Source organism: Anomaloglossus baeobatrachus, chromosome 2 (assembly GCF_048569485.1).
Source record: "Anomaloglossus baeobatrachus isolate aAnoBae1 chromosome 2, aAnoBae1.hap1, whole genome shotgun sequence".
Taxonomy (NCBI): domain Eukaryota; kingdom Metazoa; phylum Chordata; class Amphibia; order Anura; family Aromobatidae; genus Anomaloglossus; species Anomaloglossus baeobatrachus.
In genome coordinates, this window is record NC_134354.1 from 480,679,509 (window position 1) to 480,696,943 (window position 17,435).

At 45.0% G+C, this 17,435-nt stretch overlaps 1 protein-coding gene across 4 annotated transcripts in view; it reads right to left on the minus strand.

The window, feature by feature from the left end:
- The window catches only part of GAS6 (growth arrest specific 6), a 157,149-nt gene that overhangs the window by 54,310 nt on the left and 85,404 nt on the right, over nucleotides 1-17,435 (minus strand). For all 4 annotated transcript variants that reach the window (XM_075336420.1, XM_075336418.1, XM_075336421.1 and 1 more), the window contains 3 exons: nucleotides 5,208-5,333; nucleotides 2,112-2,233; nucleotides 1,898-2,016 (listed from right to left, as the gene is read on the minus strand). In XM_075336420.1, the coding sequence (XP_075192535.1) occupies nucleotides 1,898-2,016; nucleotides 2,112-2,233; nucleotides 5,208-5,333 (367 nt within the window). The remainder of the gene's footprint in view (nucleotides 1-1,897; nucleotides 2,017-2,111; nucleotides 2,234-5,207; nucleotides 5,334-17,435) is intronic.

Sequence of the window (17,435 nt, forward strand, 5' to 3'; positions counted from 1 at the left end):
AACAGTAAAGAGAAGACTCCATGAAAGTAAATACAAAGGGTTCACATCTAGATGCAAACCATTCATCAATTCCAAAAATAGACAGGCCAGAGTTAAATTTGCTGAAAAACACCTCATGAAGCCAGCTCAGTTCTGGAAAAGTATTCTATGGACAGATGAGACAAAGATCAACCTGTACCAGAATGATGGGAAGAAAAAAGTTTGGAGAAGAAAGGGAACGGCACATGATCCAAGGCACACCACATCCTCTGTAAAACATGGTGGAGGCAACGTGATGGCATGGGCATGCATGGCTTTCAATGGCACTGGGTCACTTGTGTTTATTGATGACATAACAGCAGACAAGAGTAGCCGGATGAATTCTGAAGTGTACCGGGATATACTTTCAGCCCAGCTTCAGCCAAATGCCGCAAAGTTGATCGGACGGCGCTTCATAGTACAGATGGACAATGACCCCAAGCATACAGCCAAAGCTACCCAGGAGTTCATGAGTGCAAAAAAGTGGAACATTCTGCAATGGCCAAGTCAATCACCAGATCTTAACCCAATTGAGCATGCATTTCACTTGCTCAAATCCAGACTTAAGACGGAAAGACCCACAAACAAGCAAGACCTGAAGGCTGCGGCTGTAAAGGCCTGGCAAAGCATTAAGAAGGAGGAAACCCAGCGTTTGGTGATGTCCATGGTTTCCAGACTTAAGGCAGTGATTGCCTCCAAAGGATTCGCAACAAAATATTGAAAATAAAAATATTTTGTTTGGGTTTGGTTTATTTGTCCAATTACTTTTGACCTCCTAAAATGTGGAGTGTTTGTAAAGAAATGTGTACAATTCCTACAATTTCTATCAGATATTTTTGTTCAAACCTTCAAATTAAACGTTACAATCTGCACTTGAATTCTGTTGTAGAGGTTTCATTTCAAATCCAATGTGGTGGCATGCAGAGCCCAACTCGCGAAAATTGTGTCACTATCCAAATATTTCTGGACCCAACTGTATATATTTTTGTATTAAATATGTGCATGCAGTATAGTGTGAGTGTATTAATATACTCACCTACCACTGCTCTCTCCGGTGCTCAGCGCCTTTCTACTCCATTTCACAATGATGTCACCCCTCTAGACTGTGGCTTTTACAATGTAACCCTATGGAGTGTCAGATTCCTGTCTCATGCATAGACCATAGAGTGAGCTGGTCAGTCTCAATTGTGATGTCATTCAGTAGCGAAGCAGAATGGCGCTGGACACTGAAGAGAGCTGCGGTAGGCGAGTATACTAACACATTCACACTATATTATATTATAATGTTTTACACACATTTAATAAAAACATATATACATAAGAGTGCATCTTTAAGCAATCTTGCTGTATAAACAAATCCCTATAAAAATATAGTTACATTCGTAAACATTGAGCTGTACTTTAAAAATGTTATTTTTAAATGTTATTGTCTATCTTCATAAAAACAGAACACTCGGAGCTGTAAGAGGTCACATTAGGAATTAAGAAGAAACCTGTTCAATGTCAATGAGCAGTGAGAAACTATAAAAATCACTGTTAAGAAATATTAAAGAGAAAGCCATGAGGCCTGTTTCCATCACCAGGGCCAAAAAGTAAAACTCTACAGCCAAATTTCAGTCAGTTTTAAGTCAGAGTAGAGTTGTGCCAAGTGTTTCTTTCTTCCTAATGGAGAAAGCTGAAAATGTCAAGAAATGTTTTCAGAAAGAAAATCCAGACAAGACTGAAGGCCAGGAGTACAGAAGCCATAGGAAAAGGATGGTTTCCACAATGTAGTAGTTGTAGAAATGAGTAATTAATAATACGTATAGAAATAAGGACAACCTATATCCTGATCTCATCTTAGAGATATTGTAACATAGAAACAGTGTAATCTCCTCACCTGGTGGGCTGCTTTCTTTTAAACCGCAGCCTGATCACAGGTGTCCCACTGAACATCCTCCCAAGGTACAAAGACTTTATGCTCTTTTCCATTGCAAAAGGTACACATGGCATTATGTCCTGTAGGCAACAAAGCAGAAAAAAAGCAAAAGAGAAATACAAGAGCAGCAAAAAACATGACTAATGCTTAACAAAATGTGCATCGTAAAGCGTACCTCGCAGGTGCTCAAATCGTGTGATAACTTTACTCCTCCTCGCCCATCACAGTGACATGAGTAGCTTCCTGGTGTGTTGACACAAGTTTGTTCACAACGCTTCTCTTCACATTCATTTATATCTATATCAAAGATACAGTGCCATTGTGCTTAGGTTAGTATAATCTGCAACTGTACATAGCTGGGTCGTAAAAGAGCTTTCAAGGCACACAGATTAATTAAGCACTATAAAACCCATCACAAATAAAGAATCCTAGAGAGAATCTGTAAACATATTTTTGCTATCCCATCTGAGAGCAGCATGGTGTAGGGGCTGATGCTCTGCTTCCAGTGATGTATTGCTTCGCTGACTAGGTGCCTAGAGTTAATGGTTTTCTCTACTACAGATATAGCAGTGTTCTGAACGCTGAGTTTTGAATAACCCCACCCACACAACTGATTGGCAGCTTCCTGTATTCACTGTATATTGACAGAAAGCTGCTAATTTGTGGTGAAGGCTGGGTTAAACAAAGAAGGATGGCTAGATAGCATGAGGCAGCAAGTCCTCTAGTGATAATCTATTGCAGATAAAACACTTTAGCTAAACAACAACACAGCCTAGTAAGTGACCTATCACTGGAATCAAGCTTTGAGACCTTACAATCATGCTGCTCTCTGATGGGGTAGCAAAAACCTGGTGAAAGATTCCCTTTAATAATTTTCTTGTTGAAAATTCTGCTCTGTTTCTGAACTATCATTTGTGATGAGGGGAGCTGCAGCTCCTAGTATAGAAATTTCCTTTATGTGGTTTAAACAGTGAGCAGCTCTACAATGAGCTCTGAAGATGATGACATGAGAGGTATGGTCTGTAATCATCGGCAAGGGTAGAGTGACTGGGGATGTATACAAAATGAGTAGGTGGTATGAAGGACAGGAGGACCACATTTCTGCGTTAAATTTTGCTAGTTATTCCTGCCCCTGTCTACCTGCTTGTCCTTCTTCCCCCGTCTCGGTTATTACAGGGGGAATAAGGAGCAAGGCAGGAGGAGAGGCAGGCAGACAGGGGCGGGAATAACTAGCAAAACCCAACCACATATTAGATATTCCGCTGCACCTCTCATCAAGTTACAGTGTATTTCATAAACTTTACTTACCTGGATTTCAGAAAGTATACATCCGATCTCACAACTAAAGATATGCTTAGAATCAGCATGATAGCGCCAGTATAGCACTGGCTTTAGTTTATTTATGAAAATCCTGGTGGTTGGTCCTCTTTAAGAACTCATTATAGGCATTGACAGATCAGTTTTTATTTAATTGTGCACATAAAACATTTTACTTATGAAGCTGTATAATAATTAATCAACTGAAGTACAACACAACAGGGGGTCCCATCTGATGACAAGAACTATGCAAAACTATTATTTTTTCAAAATAACGAAAACATTCACAGAACCTCATGGATCCATTAAAAATCACAGACCTATTAACCAACATTTGGTTACTTCGTATGACATATCCAACGCTGCATTATTGCTAACTTTTTTGGGTAACATTTTATTAAACAGTAATAATTACAGCTAATGAGCAGCAAAGTCCCTCATTTTTAATTATAAATAAAAAACAAAGAAACAAATGTTAAGTAAAAAAAAAAAAAAAAAAGTTAAAAATACATGTATTTTTTTGTCATATATTCAGTTTTCTTAATAAACAATATTAATAACATTTACTAGAAAATAATCTTCGATGACCTAGTCATTTTACATTTTACCCTGTCACTCTTCTGATAACAGCAAAATCCACAACCATTAGAATGTTTGCTCTTTGTGGCATGGTTGTAAATTGTACCGGTAGTATCCTTGATGGTTTGCATGTACTGTATGTAGCGTTTTTGAAACCAGCTTTTTCAAATATTCTTCACCAAAATGTTCCAGAATAGATTTTTTATGTAGATCTTAGGAGAGCTTCGTTCAGAGTCTCATACACTTACATTGAAAAAGTGACCTCTGTTCCACACAGAAGATACTGTGTGAGCCTGCTGGTCACAACTGCAGTCACAGTGCAGGGGAAGACCAGAGCTGCATTGGAAATGGCAGGTAGAAGCAACTAGTATTTGAATGCATCAGCAGCTACATTTGAAAGGGTTCTTTACAGTTAGAGCAATCAGACTGTGGAATACCCTACCACAAGAGGTAGTAATGGCAGACACTAACAGCATTTAAAAAAGGGCTGGATGATTTCCTAAGTACACACAACATTGTGGGTTATAGTTTAGTCACAAAAAAAATGTATAATTGGTGGAAAAGAACTGAAGTCCTCAGTGGTTGATACCTTTTAATGGCTAACTGAAAAGATGGTAATAATAGCAAGCTTTCGAGACTACTCTGGTCTCTTCTTCAGGCTCAAAATGGAGGATACCAGAATGTACCGCATCTTTATGGAACTAAATATTGAGCCTGAAGAAAAGACCTGAGTAGTCTCGAAAGCTTGCTATTATTACCATCTTTTCAGTTAGGCATGAAAAGGTATCAACAACTGAGGACTTCAGTTCTTTTAAACAATTTTTTATCTCTACTGGCTAACACAGTACAAAGATATATTTTACTTGTATTATAATTGGTCGAGTAAGGTTGAATTTGATCTTTTTTTCAATCTAACTAACTAAATATGCACTCATGATTGATAATAAAGGGGACAATAAAAATCCAGATTTCTCTGATAGAGCTGTTAAAGGGAACCTGTCATGTAAACAGATACTATTAACTTGCAGATATGGAGTTATTCTAGAGGTCAATAATGTTCTGATGCTATGTCTCTATGACTGAAAGCCCAGTGCTGCCAGAGCGTTCATTTCCTCCTTGCAGCGAGGAGCTAAGTGCAGAGGCCGCACGGTGTACGAACGCGATTAAATCCATATCTGCAGATTAATCACTTTTTTTTACATGACACATTCTCTTTAAATCCTTTTTCTTCCATTGGGCTCATTTACTGCATATGAGCTGCTTTTTCCAGATCAGCTCTTACTGTTGCAAACATGTATATGTCAGTCTTTGTCACAAATATGCTTATAAAACGTACAGTTTTACTTTTACTCTTGGTAACCTAATGTAAGCATACCTTGGCAACTTTTAGTTGATTCATGATACATGAAACCCCCTTCACAAAGACACATGTAAGTACTTGGCTTGTTCTTGCATATTGCTGTTCCACAGATGTCTGGTGTTATTCTACATTCATCAATATCTATAAAGAAATGCAATTACTTATTAAAAATAACAAAGGTTTTAAAGCAGGAACTTTGGCAGCATCAGTTTGCTGTATAAAAATGGCATTTGAGTGGCAACTAGGATCAGAATACGTAGTATTAGTCTTCACTATGAGCAAGTGCCACATAACATAGCAATGAGTTATAGCACAGGATAAACACTACATCTAATTTATCATTGTTGTTGCTATTATTAGCAAGAATAACACCAGAGATTTACATGTTAGTAAAAGCACAGGGAGATGCTGATTACCGTATTTTTCGCTTTAAAAGATACACCGGATTATAAGATGCACCCCCAAATTTGGTGAAGGAATAGACATTTTTTTTAATAAATGGGGTCCGTCTTATAATGCCAGTGTCTGTCTAACAAATCATATAGAGTATATGTCCCTCATAGCCCCCCATCCTAAAATTAGCCCCCTTAATCTGGATATGGCCACCTTATATTGAATATAGCCCCCTTGTGCTGGAACACGTCCCCCAGTGATGCAACATGTCAACTATTGCTGGCACACGTCCTCTGTGGCTGGCACACACGGCCCCCTGTGGCTGGCACACACGGCCCCCTGTGGCTGGCACACACGGCCCCCTGTGGCTGGCACACACGGCCTCCTGTGGCTGGCACACACGGCCTCCTGTGGCTGGCACACACGGCCTCCTGTGGCTGGCACACACGGCCTCCTGTGGCTGGCACACACGGCCCCCTGTGGCTGGCACACACGGCCCCCTGTGGCTGGCACACACGGCCCCCTGTGGCTGGCACACACGGCCCCCTGTGGCTGGCACACACGGCCCCCTGTGGCTGGCACACATCACCCTGTGTTAGATATCGCCCCCATGCTGCTGCTTTTAGTAAAATAAACTCTTTCTTTACCTTCTCCAGCACTGTGCTCCCTCGTGTCCCCCTCCTTGAAATTGAGCTCCGGCCTCCTGCCTGCATTTCCTGGTTCACGGTCCCGGTCATGTGATCGGCACAGCAGAGTGAAATCTCTGCATGCATGATCACAGCACCAGGAGGGAGACCGGGGAGACACGCTGGAGGGAGTGAGTAAAGAGTTTTTTATTTTACTATGGGCAGCAGCATGGGGGCCATATCGAACACAGGGGTGCATGTGCGATCAAAGGGAGCACAGGCAGATATAATATGCGCAGGTCCCCCAGCCCATTGCCGCGGTGCGGTTTCAGCACCACAGTGATGGACAGTGGCTGTGCATATTATATGAGCAGGAGCAGGAGATCAAAGGCTCCCTCCCGCAGCTTCACCAGCCTCCACCAGCCCCCCCAGCAGCCCCAAGCACTGCTCCAGAGCGGCCCCCACCTCCCCTGGACCCTGCATTATATAATCCGTATATTCGGTTTATAAGACGCACCCCCTACTTTCCCCCAAAATTTGGGGGAACAAAAGTGCGTCTTATAAAGCGAAAAATAGAACCTAAGCCAATAACATGTCTGAGATATGCATGATCCTTTAAAGAAACCCTAAAGAAATCTAATATATAAAGCTCAGTGTATGTATGTATGTATGTATGTATGTATGTATGTATGTATGTATGTATTGTGATGTGATCACTGGTGATGTGCACGAGGGGAGATATGTGTCACTGCGACTTCTGCAATCAGTGATGTGAACCCGGATGTAGTACTCCAGCACATTGGGTGCTGGGAGGGTTAATTTCTATTACCTGGGCCGGGCTTGTTGTGGACAGCTAAAGAGATGGGTGGGATGGCTGTTCACCATATCTCCACCTCGGGGTGTGGTCCCAGAGGTAAAATCCAGGCCTCTGGACACACTCATGTTCTTCTGTTTTGCCTATGTATTTTATTGTGCTGGAGGCACTAGTGCTCTCCTCATGTCAATGGATTGTGACTGCTGATAATAAACCAAGTGAAAATCGACAAGTGAGGTGTTCCTGCATCCATCTCCTACTGCTGAGGGAGTGGCTCTACCCCAGTGAGTGTGTGTGTGTGTGTGTGTGTGTGTGTGTGCGCGCACGCGTGTGTGTGTGTGCTAAAGGAATTTGCACCGTCGCATTTACAATCATGAAATTTTGCAGACGCCTCATGTGACCCAGGGAACGCCATAGACTATGTTTTGACGGGTAAAAATTAACCCCGCGCTTTACAGTTACTCTCAAAAATCATGCCTCCATTAAACTGAATAGGTGGAAGGTGCAGGCCATTAATAGCAACTGTCAGTGGTTGGTATAGGAACAAAGTGAACTGTTAGTATAAGAAGCTTATGTGTGAGGTAATATGATGTCAGTGGTGAGACAGAGAGAGAGACAGCCGGGCAGAGAGACAGACCTGGGCAGAGAGACAGACCTGGGCAGAGAGACAGACCTGGGTAGAGAGACAGACCTGGGTAGAGAGACAGACCTGGGCAGAGAGACAGACCTGGGCAGAGAGACAGACAAAGACAGACGGGGAAAGAGACAGAGACAGAAAGAGATAGAGAGAGACAGACAGAGATGGCGACAGGTAGACTGATACAAATACAGACAGAGAGATAGAAACAGACTGACAGAGACAGACACAGACAAAAAAAGACACATACAGAGAGACAGACAGAAAGCGATACACAGACAGAGACTGGGAGAGACAGTTACTATCCCGGGCAGCGTCAAAGTACTACAGCTAGTTACAATATATATATATATATATATATATATATATATATATATATATATTATACATATACATATACATACATATATATTGTGAGACTCATGTGGGATTAGTGGATGAGGGCAGGTATATCTCACCCCGGTATCGGTCCTATGTGACTTAGGGTACCTTCACACTTTAGCGATGCAGCAGCGATCCGACCAGCGATCTGACCTGGTCAGGATCGCTGCTGCATCGCTACATGGTCGCTGGTGAGCTGTCAAACAGGCAGATCTCACCAGCGACCAATGAACAGCCCCCAGCCAGCAGCGACGTGCAAGCGACGCTGCGCTTGCACGGAGCCAGCGTCTGGAAGCTGCGGACACTGGTAACTAAGGTAAACATCGGGTATGGTTACCCGATGTTTTACATGAGTTACCAGCGCACACCGCTTAGCTGTGTGTGCAGGGAGCCGCGCACACTGAGCGCTGGCTCCTTGCTCTCCTAGCTACAGTACACATCGGGTTAATTAACCCGATATGTAATGCAGCTACATGTGCAGAGAGCAGGGAGCTGCGCACACTGCTTAGCGCTGGCTCCTTGCTCTCCTAGCTACAGTACACATCGGGTTAATTAACCCGATGTATACAGCAGCTACATGTGCAGAGAGCCGGAGCCGGCAGCACAGGCAGCGTGAGAGCTGCGGAGGCTGGTAACTAAGGTAAATATCGGGTAACCACCTTGGTTACCCGATGTTTACCCTGGTTACAGCTTACCACAGCTGCCAGACGCCGGCTCCTGCTCCCTGCTCGCTTCATTTGTCGCTCTCTCGCTGTCACACACAGCGATCTGTGTGTCACAGCGGGAGAGCGCCTTTGAAGAAAATGAACCAGGGCTGTGTGTAATGAGCAGCGATCTCGCAGCAGGGGCCAGATCGCTGCTCAGTGTGACACACAGCGAGATCGCTAATGAGGTCACTGCTGCGTCACAAAAAGCGTGACTCAGCAGCGATCTCGGCAGCGAGCTCGCTGTGTGTGAAGCACCCCTTAGACTGGTCAGGATCACCTGGCTGCTAATGGATTAAATGGGAGGTGAAGGACTGATGTAAAAGGAGTCTGAGAAGTTGGGGGAGGGTCTCCATCTGGGCAACACAGTAAGCCTGTCTGTGTAGGAGATCGAGTAACAGCTTCTGCTGATACTCCTGCATACGTGCGTCCCTTTCTATGGCTGAAATTATGTCACAAAATTTGGACTTGTACCGGGGATCTAATAGTGTGGCAAGCCAGTAGTCATCATCACTTCTAATTTTGACAATACGAGGGTCATGTTGGAGGTAGTGCAGCAAGAAGGCACTCATGTGTCTTGCGCAGCCATGCGGACCAAGTCCACGCTGTGTTTGTGGCATAGAGGTGCTACCCGTTCTTTCTTCCTCTGACATCTCCCCCCAACCTCTTTCAACTGAAATTTGACCAAGGTCTCCCTCATCCGCTGAGTCTTCCATTTCCATGGACAGTTCGTCCTCCATTTCTTCATGTTCTCCTGCACCTTGCTCAACATTTCGCCTGCTACCATGTGCCCTTGTTGATTCCTGTCCCCCATGGTCCCATGCCTGCCGCGTTGGTGATGATGAACGTCTGGACCTTGGTGATGTTGTTGTGTCTTGCGCATATGAATCCTCCTGTAGTTCCTCCCCTTCCTGTTGTCCCACCCCCTGACTCCGAATAGTGTTTAGTGTGTGCTCCAGCATGTAAATGACTGGAATTGTCATGCTGATAATGGCATTGTCAGCGCTAAACATATTCATCGCCATGTCGAAACTGTGCAGAAGGGTGCATAGGTCCTTGATCTGAGACCACTCCATAAGGGTGATCTGCCCCACCTCTGCATCTCGTTGGCCCAGGCTATAAGTCATGACGTATTGCACCAGGGCTCGACAGTGCTGCCACAGTCGCTGTAACATGTGGAGAGTCGAATTCCAGCGTGTCGGCAAATTGCATTTCAGGCGATGAACCGGCAGGCAGAAAGACTTCTGGAGCGATGCAAGTCGCTCAGCAGCGGTGGTTGAACGGCGGAAGTGAGCAGACAGTTTTCGTGCCCTGTTCAGAAGGCCATCTAGGCCGGGATAGTGTGTTAAAAATTGCTGGACAACAAGGTTCAACACGTGAGCCATACAAGGCACGTGTGTCACCTTGCCAAGGTGAAGGGCCGCACCCAGGTTTGCAGCATTGTCGCACACGGCCTTACCAGGCTGCAGGTTGAGTGGAGACAACCATTTATTAAACTCAGTCTGCAGAGCTGCCCACAACTCAGCCGCTGTGTGACTCTTATTTCCAAGACATTTCAAGCTAAAGACCACCTGATGCCGTTGCGCTCTGCTGCCAGCATAGTAATGAGGGGTGCGTGATTCCTTCTGCGCAGTCAGAACGCTGGTGGCCTGACCAGGCAGGCTTGGGGTGGAGGTGGAGGACCCAGACGAGGTGGAGGAGGCAGAAGCAGTGGCAGAACTTGGACAGACAGAGGATTGACACACAAGTCGTGGGGACGGCAAGAATTGTGCAGCAGACCCTTCACCATCTATCACCATAGTTACCCAGTGCCCAGTCAGCGACATGTAACGTCCCTGTCCATGCTTACTGGTCCAAGTATCGGTGGTGAAATGCACCCGTTGACACACAGAGTTTCTCAACAAAGCAGTGATGTTGTGTGCGACATGCTGGTGTAGCGCGGGCACACCTTTCTTAGAGAAGTAGTGGCGACTGGGCATCTGGTACTGGGGCACAGCGACAGACATAAGGTCTCTAAAATCCTGTGTGTCCACCAGGCGGAAAGGCAGCATTTCGGTAGCCAAGAGCTTACAGAGGGATAAAGTCAACCTCTTAGCTTTGTAATGGGTCGCAGGAAATGGCCTTTTATTTGTCCACATCTGAGGGACAGAGATCTGGCTGCTGTGTGTAGACGGTGTTGAGTAGGGTGTCCCTGGAAAAATGCAGGTTTGTGAGGAAAGTGCAGGCGTAGACATGATGTTGCCTTCATCCAACGTTGGTGCTATCGATGTCTGAGATAGCTGTACACACGCACTTGTTTCCCCTTCCAAACCAACTGACGACCTACGAAGCAAACTGCCTGTTGCGGTTACAGTGGTGGAAGTTGTGCGCGGAAAACCAGGTGTGACAGCTGTCCCCACAGTCCTAGAAGATGAAGAGCGCGCGGATGCACTATAAGGGGCAGGCGGTGGATGGTTCGCTCCGCTAGGCCGAATTGCAGCACGGTGAGCTTCCCACTGGGACATATGATATTTATTCATGTGACGATTCATGGAAGAAGTTGTCAAACTGCTGAGGTTTTGCCCTCTACTAACAGAATCACGACAAATTTTACAGATCACATAATTTGGGCGATCTTTTGCTATGTCAAAAAAGGACCAGGCTAGGCAAGGCTTAGAGGGCATGCGACCTGCTGATCCACCCCGACTAGTGCTTAGAGGCAGAGTGGTGGCTGAGGATGCAGTTGTAGACGTGCTACCAGTGCTCTGATTCTGTCCAGGAAGGCGCAAGGTAACTTCGTCATCACTTGCATCCTCCTCCACCGCCTCTGTTGACCTCCTCGAATGCCTGACTGTGGGTTGACAGTAGGTGGGATCTAGAACTTCCTCATCAATTGTTGTGTTTGCACTCCCCTCACCCTCAGACCGAGCCTCTTCTTGCCCTGACAGAATATTTAAGTTGTCATCCCAATCTGGTATCTGCGTCTCATCGTCATCAGTATGTTCCTCATTGTCTATAACAACAGGTGTTACAGTTTGTGAAAAAGGGTCAACATTATGCTCAGAAACTTAGTCCTCACGGCCTGAATCAGAGTCACAAAGGTTCTGGGCATCACTGCAGACCATTTCCTGGTCTGTACTCACTGTAGCTTGGGAGCAGACCTCTGATTCCCAGGCTATAGTGTGACTGAACAGCTCTGCAGACTCAGCCATCTCAGGTCCACCATACTGTGCAGGGCGGATGGAGACTTCAGAGCTGGGAGAAAGCAAGTGTGATTGGGATGACAACTCAGAGGACTGGTGTTTTTTGGATGCGGTAGTTGAGGTGGCGGAGAGGGCACTTGTTGGACCACTTGAGATCCATTCAAGCATTTTCCTTTTTTGGCCATCATCTACCTTTGTTCCAGTTGTTAGTGTCCGTAAAAAAGGGAGCACATCGGATTGTCCACGGTAAGTAATAGACATCTTACTTTTGCTGGAAGATGGTCTATCTTCAGCAGATGTTAATGGAGCTTTGCCACCCACCTTCCCCACGGACAAACCCTTTTTTCCTTTTCCAACACGCCTCTTCCCCTTTCCACCAGCATCTGTCATTTTGCCACTCATTTTGATTGCGACAAGATTGTGCACTTAAAATGTGGTAGTAAAAATTGAGAGGTGGTGTAGATTGCAGCGGTGCTCTAGCTTTATTAACAGCAGAATAAACAACAATAATTATCCCTGACAATGCAACTACGGCCCTTAAACTGGCAGCATATAGTTTGCTAGTATAATGGCTTAGTAACAATGAGTTTGAGTGTGCAATGCAGAGGTGCTGCAAATAGATTTGCACTAGTGGGACACTAATGGAAGTCCAACAACCACTTTTAGGATGCCACTAAGTTTACTCAGTGTTTGCTAGTATAATGGCTTAGTAACAAGATGCATGGCGTTTTTGATGCGTTTTTTCCACAGTGCGTTTTTGGTGCATTTTAAGATACATTCAAGATGCACTGACAAAAAAAGATGCCGCATGCGAACATAGCCTTACAATCCCAAATACTAAAGTCCCCTTAAACATAAGAAAGCTTGCAATGGCTTATCTCCAGTGTACAAAAGGGAATAACCACTGGAATTCCAATGTGCCGATCCTTCTCTACCTGGATATCAGCTGTCAGGTAGACTAAGCAGCCCCCCATATACTTTAGATTATAAGGCTATGTCTCCTTGTTGCAGATTTGGTTGCAGAAATTTCTGCACCATTTCCGTATCTCTTAGCAGGAAAAATGCAGAGGCAAAACTGCATATTTTCAATGCGTTTTGGACTGGCTTCATTGAAGTCAATTGGTGAAACAACAGCCAAAAGAACTGACATGCTGCAAATTATTTTCTGCACCAAATCTGCAAGGCGAAAATCCTGAACATTACAGTTCAGGATTCTCATTGATTTTGCTGGCATCAGAATTTGCTTGCAGTTTTGTGACAACTCTGCAAGCAAAAACGCATGAAAAAAAACGAGGCGGTGTTTTTGGTGGTGTTGTCCAAAAAAAAAAAAATGTAATAACTGAAAAAATGTCAAGAATTAATGTTGTAATGTTTTGTTTATAATATTATTTGTTTTTAATTGAGCAAAATATAAAAAAAAAAAAAAAAATGTTCGATATTTTCCACTGTTAAACACTAGGGGGAGCAGCTGCTGAAATCCTACTGTAGAATTAGCGCACATTACAGCTGTAGTAAAAGTGGGCAGAATCTGCTCTCGTGTGTGATGTTACAGCTCTCCCTCCCAATCTGGGTGCTTCCAAAAGGAAAAGGGAAAAAGAAGTTTAGGGGCACAGTGCGGAGCAATTTTGTTGGCGACCACAAATGTCTAAAGTGTCACCAAGGACAGCTGCATAGTGCTCCCCACAATGCTCTGCCACATGCACACCCACCTGCAATGGTCTGGCACACACACGCACACAATGCTATGCCACACGGCCGCCTGCAATGCTCTGTCACACGCGCACATGCCTGCAATGCTCTGCCACACGCATGCACAGACGCCCGGCCGCAATGCTCTGCATGCACGCACACAATGCTATGCATGTACGCACACAATGCATGCACTGCTCTGCATGCACGCACACCTGAATGCAATATTCTGCATGCATGCACACCTGCAGCGGCTGCAGCAAGGAGCACGGGGGGGTTGAAACTGGAGACTGTGGTAGCAGCGGCGGGGGGGGGGGAGGGGAGGGCGCCGGTAGTCACACAGGCCAACAGGTGACAGGACGGGGGGGGTGTCATTGGAGACGGTAGAAGTGGGGGAGGGGAGCCGGTACTCACACAGGTCGAGCAGGTGACAGAGGGAAAGTGTAACACACGCCATACACTGTGAGCTGCACAAAGATGACGCCGATCTCCTTGCTATGCTGTGATCTGGACAGCCCAGGGGGCGCGTCCAGGTTACAGCAGGGCATCTGTCCGGTAACTGTCCTTTATTAAGTATAGAGCCGGAGTCCAACCATCAGAGTGAATGCACGGGGCTGCCATAAAGGAGGTGAGTAACTGTCGTTACACACAGCAAATCCAAGATGGCAGCCCCCAGTGGATCAGTAAAACTAGCATTAAATAAAAACTAAATAAACAGTGAATTTAATTTTGTATTAAAAATACTTGATTTCATAATCACTATTATTAATACAAAAATAGAGAACGCGGCACATTCCCTTTAAGTTTAAGAGGAACGAAACATCAGGATTTTCATGTATAAGGTGCAGCCAGTGCAGTACTGGCACTATCAGGCACAGGCTGTACATACCATTAGTGGGCAGCTCGGGTGTTTAGGCAGTGAAACCCAACTTTATAAAGTTTGAAAATTCGTGCACTTTTTGATTGATGTGTGCACCTCTCTTCTAGTGTCCGAGCGTGTTATGCACTTGTATCCCCGCCCCCCCACGGCCTGTTCCTCCCTCTCTCTGGTTGTTTGCAAATTTCTCTCTTCAGAAACATGGCGCCGGAGTTGGCACCTGCGCATAGCGCTTATCTCCGGCGCCATGTTTCTGAAGCCCGTGGTACTTAGTATTTTGCAGGAGAGGGCGGCGCATGCGCCCTCGCTTCTTCAGATCCCGTTGTGACCGCGGGAGCGCGCGTGGTCACAACAGGACTGCAGAACAGCTGATGAGAGGACGCGATTACCTGCAGCTACGACACTGTGCCAGCACAGCAGCTGTCTAGGACACCAGGACGACATAGGAAAAAGCCGACAGCAGGATTCTTCTCACTGTCCCGTAGGTATGTTTGGAGGAGGACGAGGTAATCGCGTCCTCCCATCAGCTGTTCTGCAGTCCTGTTGTGACCACACGCGCTCCCGCGGTCACAACGTGATCTGAAGAAGTGAGGGCGCATGCGCCGCCCTCTCCTGCAAAATACTAAGTACTGCGGGCTTCAGAAACATGGCGCCGGAGATGAGCGCTATGCGCAGGTGCCAGCTCCGGCGCCATGTTTCTGAAGAGAGAAATTTGCAACCAACCAGAGAGAGGGAGGAACAGGCGGCGGGGGGGGAGGGGGGGATACAAGTGCATAACACGCCTGGACATTAGGAGAGAGGTGCACACGTCAATCAAAAAGTACACGAATTTTCAAACTTTATAAAGTTGGATTTCACTGCCTAAACACCCGAGCTGCCCACTAATGGTATGTACACACTGTGCATGATAGTGCCAGTACTGCACTGGCTGCACCTTATACATGAACATCCTGATGTTTGGTTCCCTTTAATGTGTATGAGAGCCTTTAAGTATAATGTAAAATTTGGTTACACAGACTATAGCAATAGTTATAAAGATGAATTCATACCCTAATTCAATTGGGCTTTAGTAATATTAGAATTTTTTTAATCTCTTACAAACACACCACAATGTTTTCAGCTTAGTTATTGTTAAAAAATGTTAAGAAATGAGTAACGCATTCCCCACTTCTAAATATAGCTGTAAGATAAGAATTCCAGCAATATATGAGGCCTGCCAATACTTCTTTGGTAAACCACTAAAAGTTATTAATTTTGTTGATAGGCAGCTGGAGAATTTAAAAACATTGGCCTACTTCCGAAGAATCATACGGTGGCAGAGACTACGAACATATACATGTCCAGTCTTGTTTCACATTGCAGCTCTGTGCAGGAATGCTGTGTGCTAAAAACACAGAGCTATTTGTCTCTCCAATGCACAAGCCAGCCCACCAATGAATGTAATACTTTCTGGCTAATACAACTGGATGATTTTATTATCACAAGTCATGTTTAAAGCCACAGGAAAAAATACCAGTGCTGGCATCAAAAAGCATCCATTTAAAGGAACTCGTCATGTTGTACATGCAGTCTAATCTGTAGACCGCATGGGACAGAGGAGACGCTGAGCAAGATGATAGTAAAGTTGGTTGGAAAAGATTCAGGATAACTTGTATTTTACTCATCTTTGTATGCATACGAGTCCAGTGAGCGGTCCTACTAGTGATTGACAGTTTCCTCTGCATACATTATCACTGAGTAGGACCACCAAATGGACTCATGCATACAAACGAGGGATTGAAATGAATAAAACAAGTTTTACAAAAACTTTGTTTTCTATTTAAATAATTTGTATCAATCTGATCAGCTCCTCCTGCTCTATAACATCCTGGCAGCAGATCAGATACTATTAAGTGCATGACAGGTTCACTTTAACCCCTTCACCACCCCCCAGCTTGTTTTCACCCTCCTAAACAGGCCAAATTTTACAATTCTGAGCAGTGTCACTTTATAATGTAATAGACTGTTGCAACCCCCTACTCTGTGGCCTCCCTTCTAACACTCTCGCACCCCTACAATCTATGCTAAACTATGCTGCTCAAGTAATCCACCTCTCCCCCCGCTACTCCCCAACTTCTCCTCTCTGCCAATCTATTCACTGGCTTCCTATTGCCCAACGACTCCAGTTCAAAACACTAAACAATGACATACAAAGCCATCCGCTAAACTCCTTCATACATCTGTGACCTATTCTCCCAGTACTTGCCTGCATGTAACCTCCGATCATCACAAGATCTCCTTCTCTATTCCCCATGTATCTCCTCTTCCCACAATCACATACAAGATTTCTCCCGTGTCTCCCCCATATGCTGGAACTCTCTACCCCCAACACATCAGACTCTCATCTACCATGGAAACCTTCAAAAGGAACCTGAAGACCCACCTCTTCTGACAAGCCTACAATCTGCAGTAACTGTCAGTCCAGTACACCACTGCACAATCAGCTCTACTCTCCCCTACTGTACCCTCACCCATCTCTTGTAGACTGTGAGCCCTCGCGGGCAGGGTCTTCTCCTCCTGTACCAGTCTGTGCCTTGTATTGTTTATGATTATTGTACTTGTCCGTATTACGTATATCCCTTTTCTCATGTAAAGTGCCATGGAATAAATGGAGCTATAATAATAGTAATAATAATAACAACTTTGGAACACTTCAATAGATGTAAGGCCCTGTGCGCACTTGACGTTTTTTGCCGCGGATTTTTTGCGGATTTGCTGCATGTTTCGCTGCAGAAAATGTTCATAACATCTGTGCAGTGATTCACCAGCAAATCCTATTGGAAAAAAAAAATCCTGTGCGTACTAAGCGGAATTTGACAGCTGCATGTTTTGCTGCGGCATTCCCGCAGCAAAAACAATTGCATGTCACTTCTTTTCCGCACGTCGCTGCGGGATTTCACT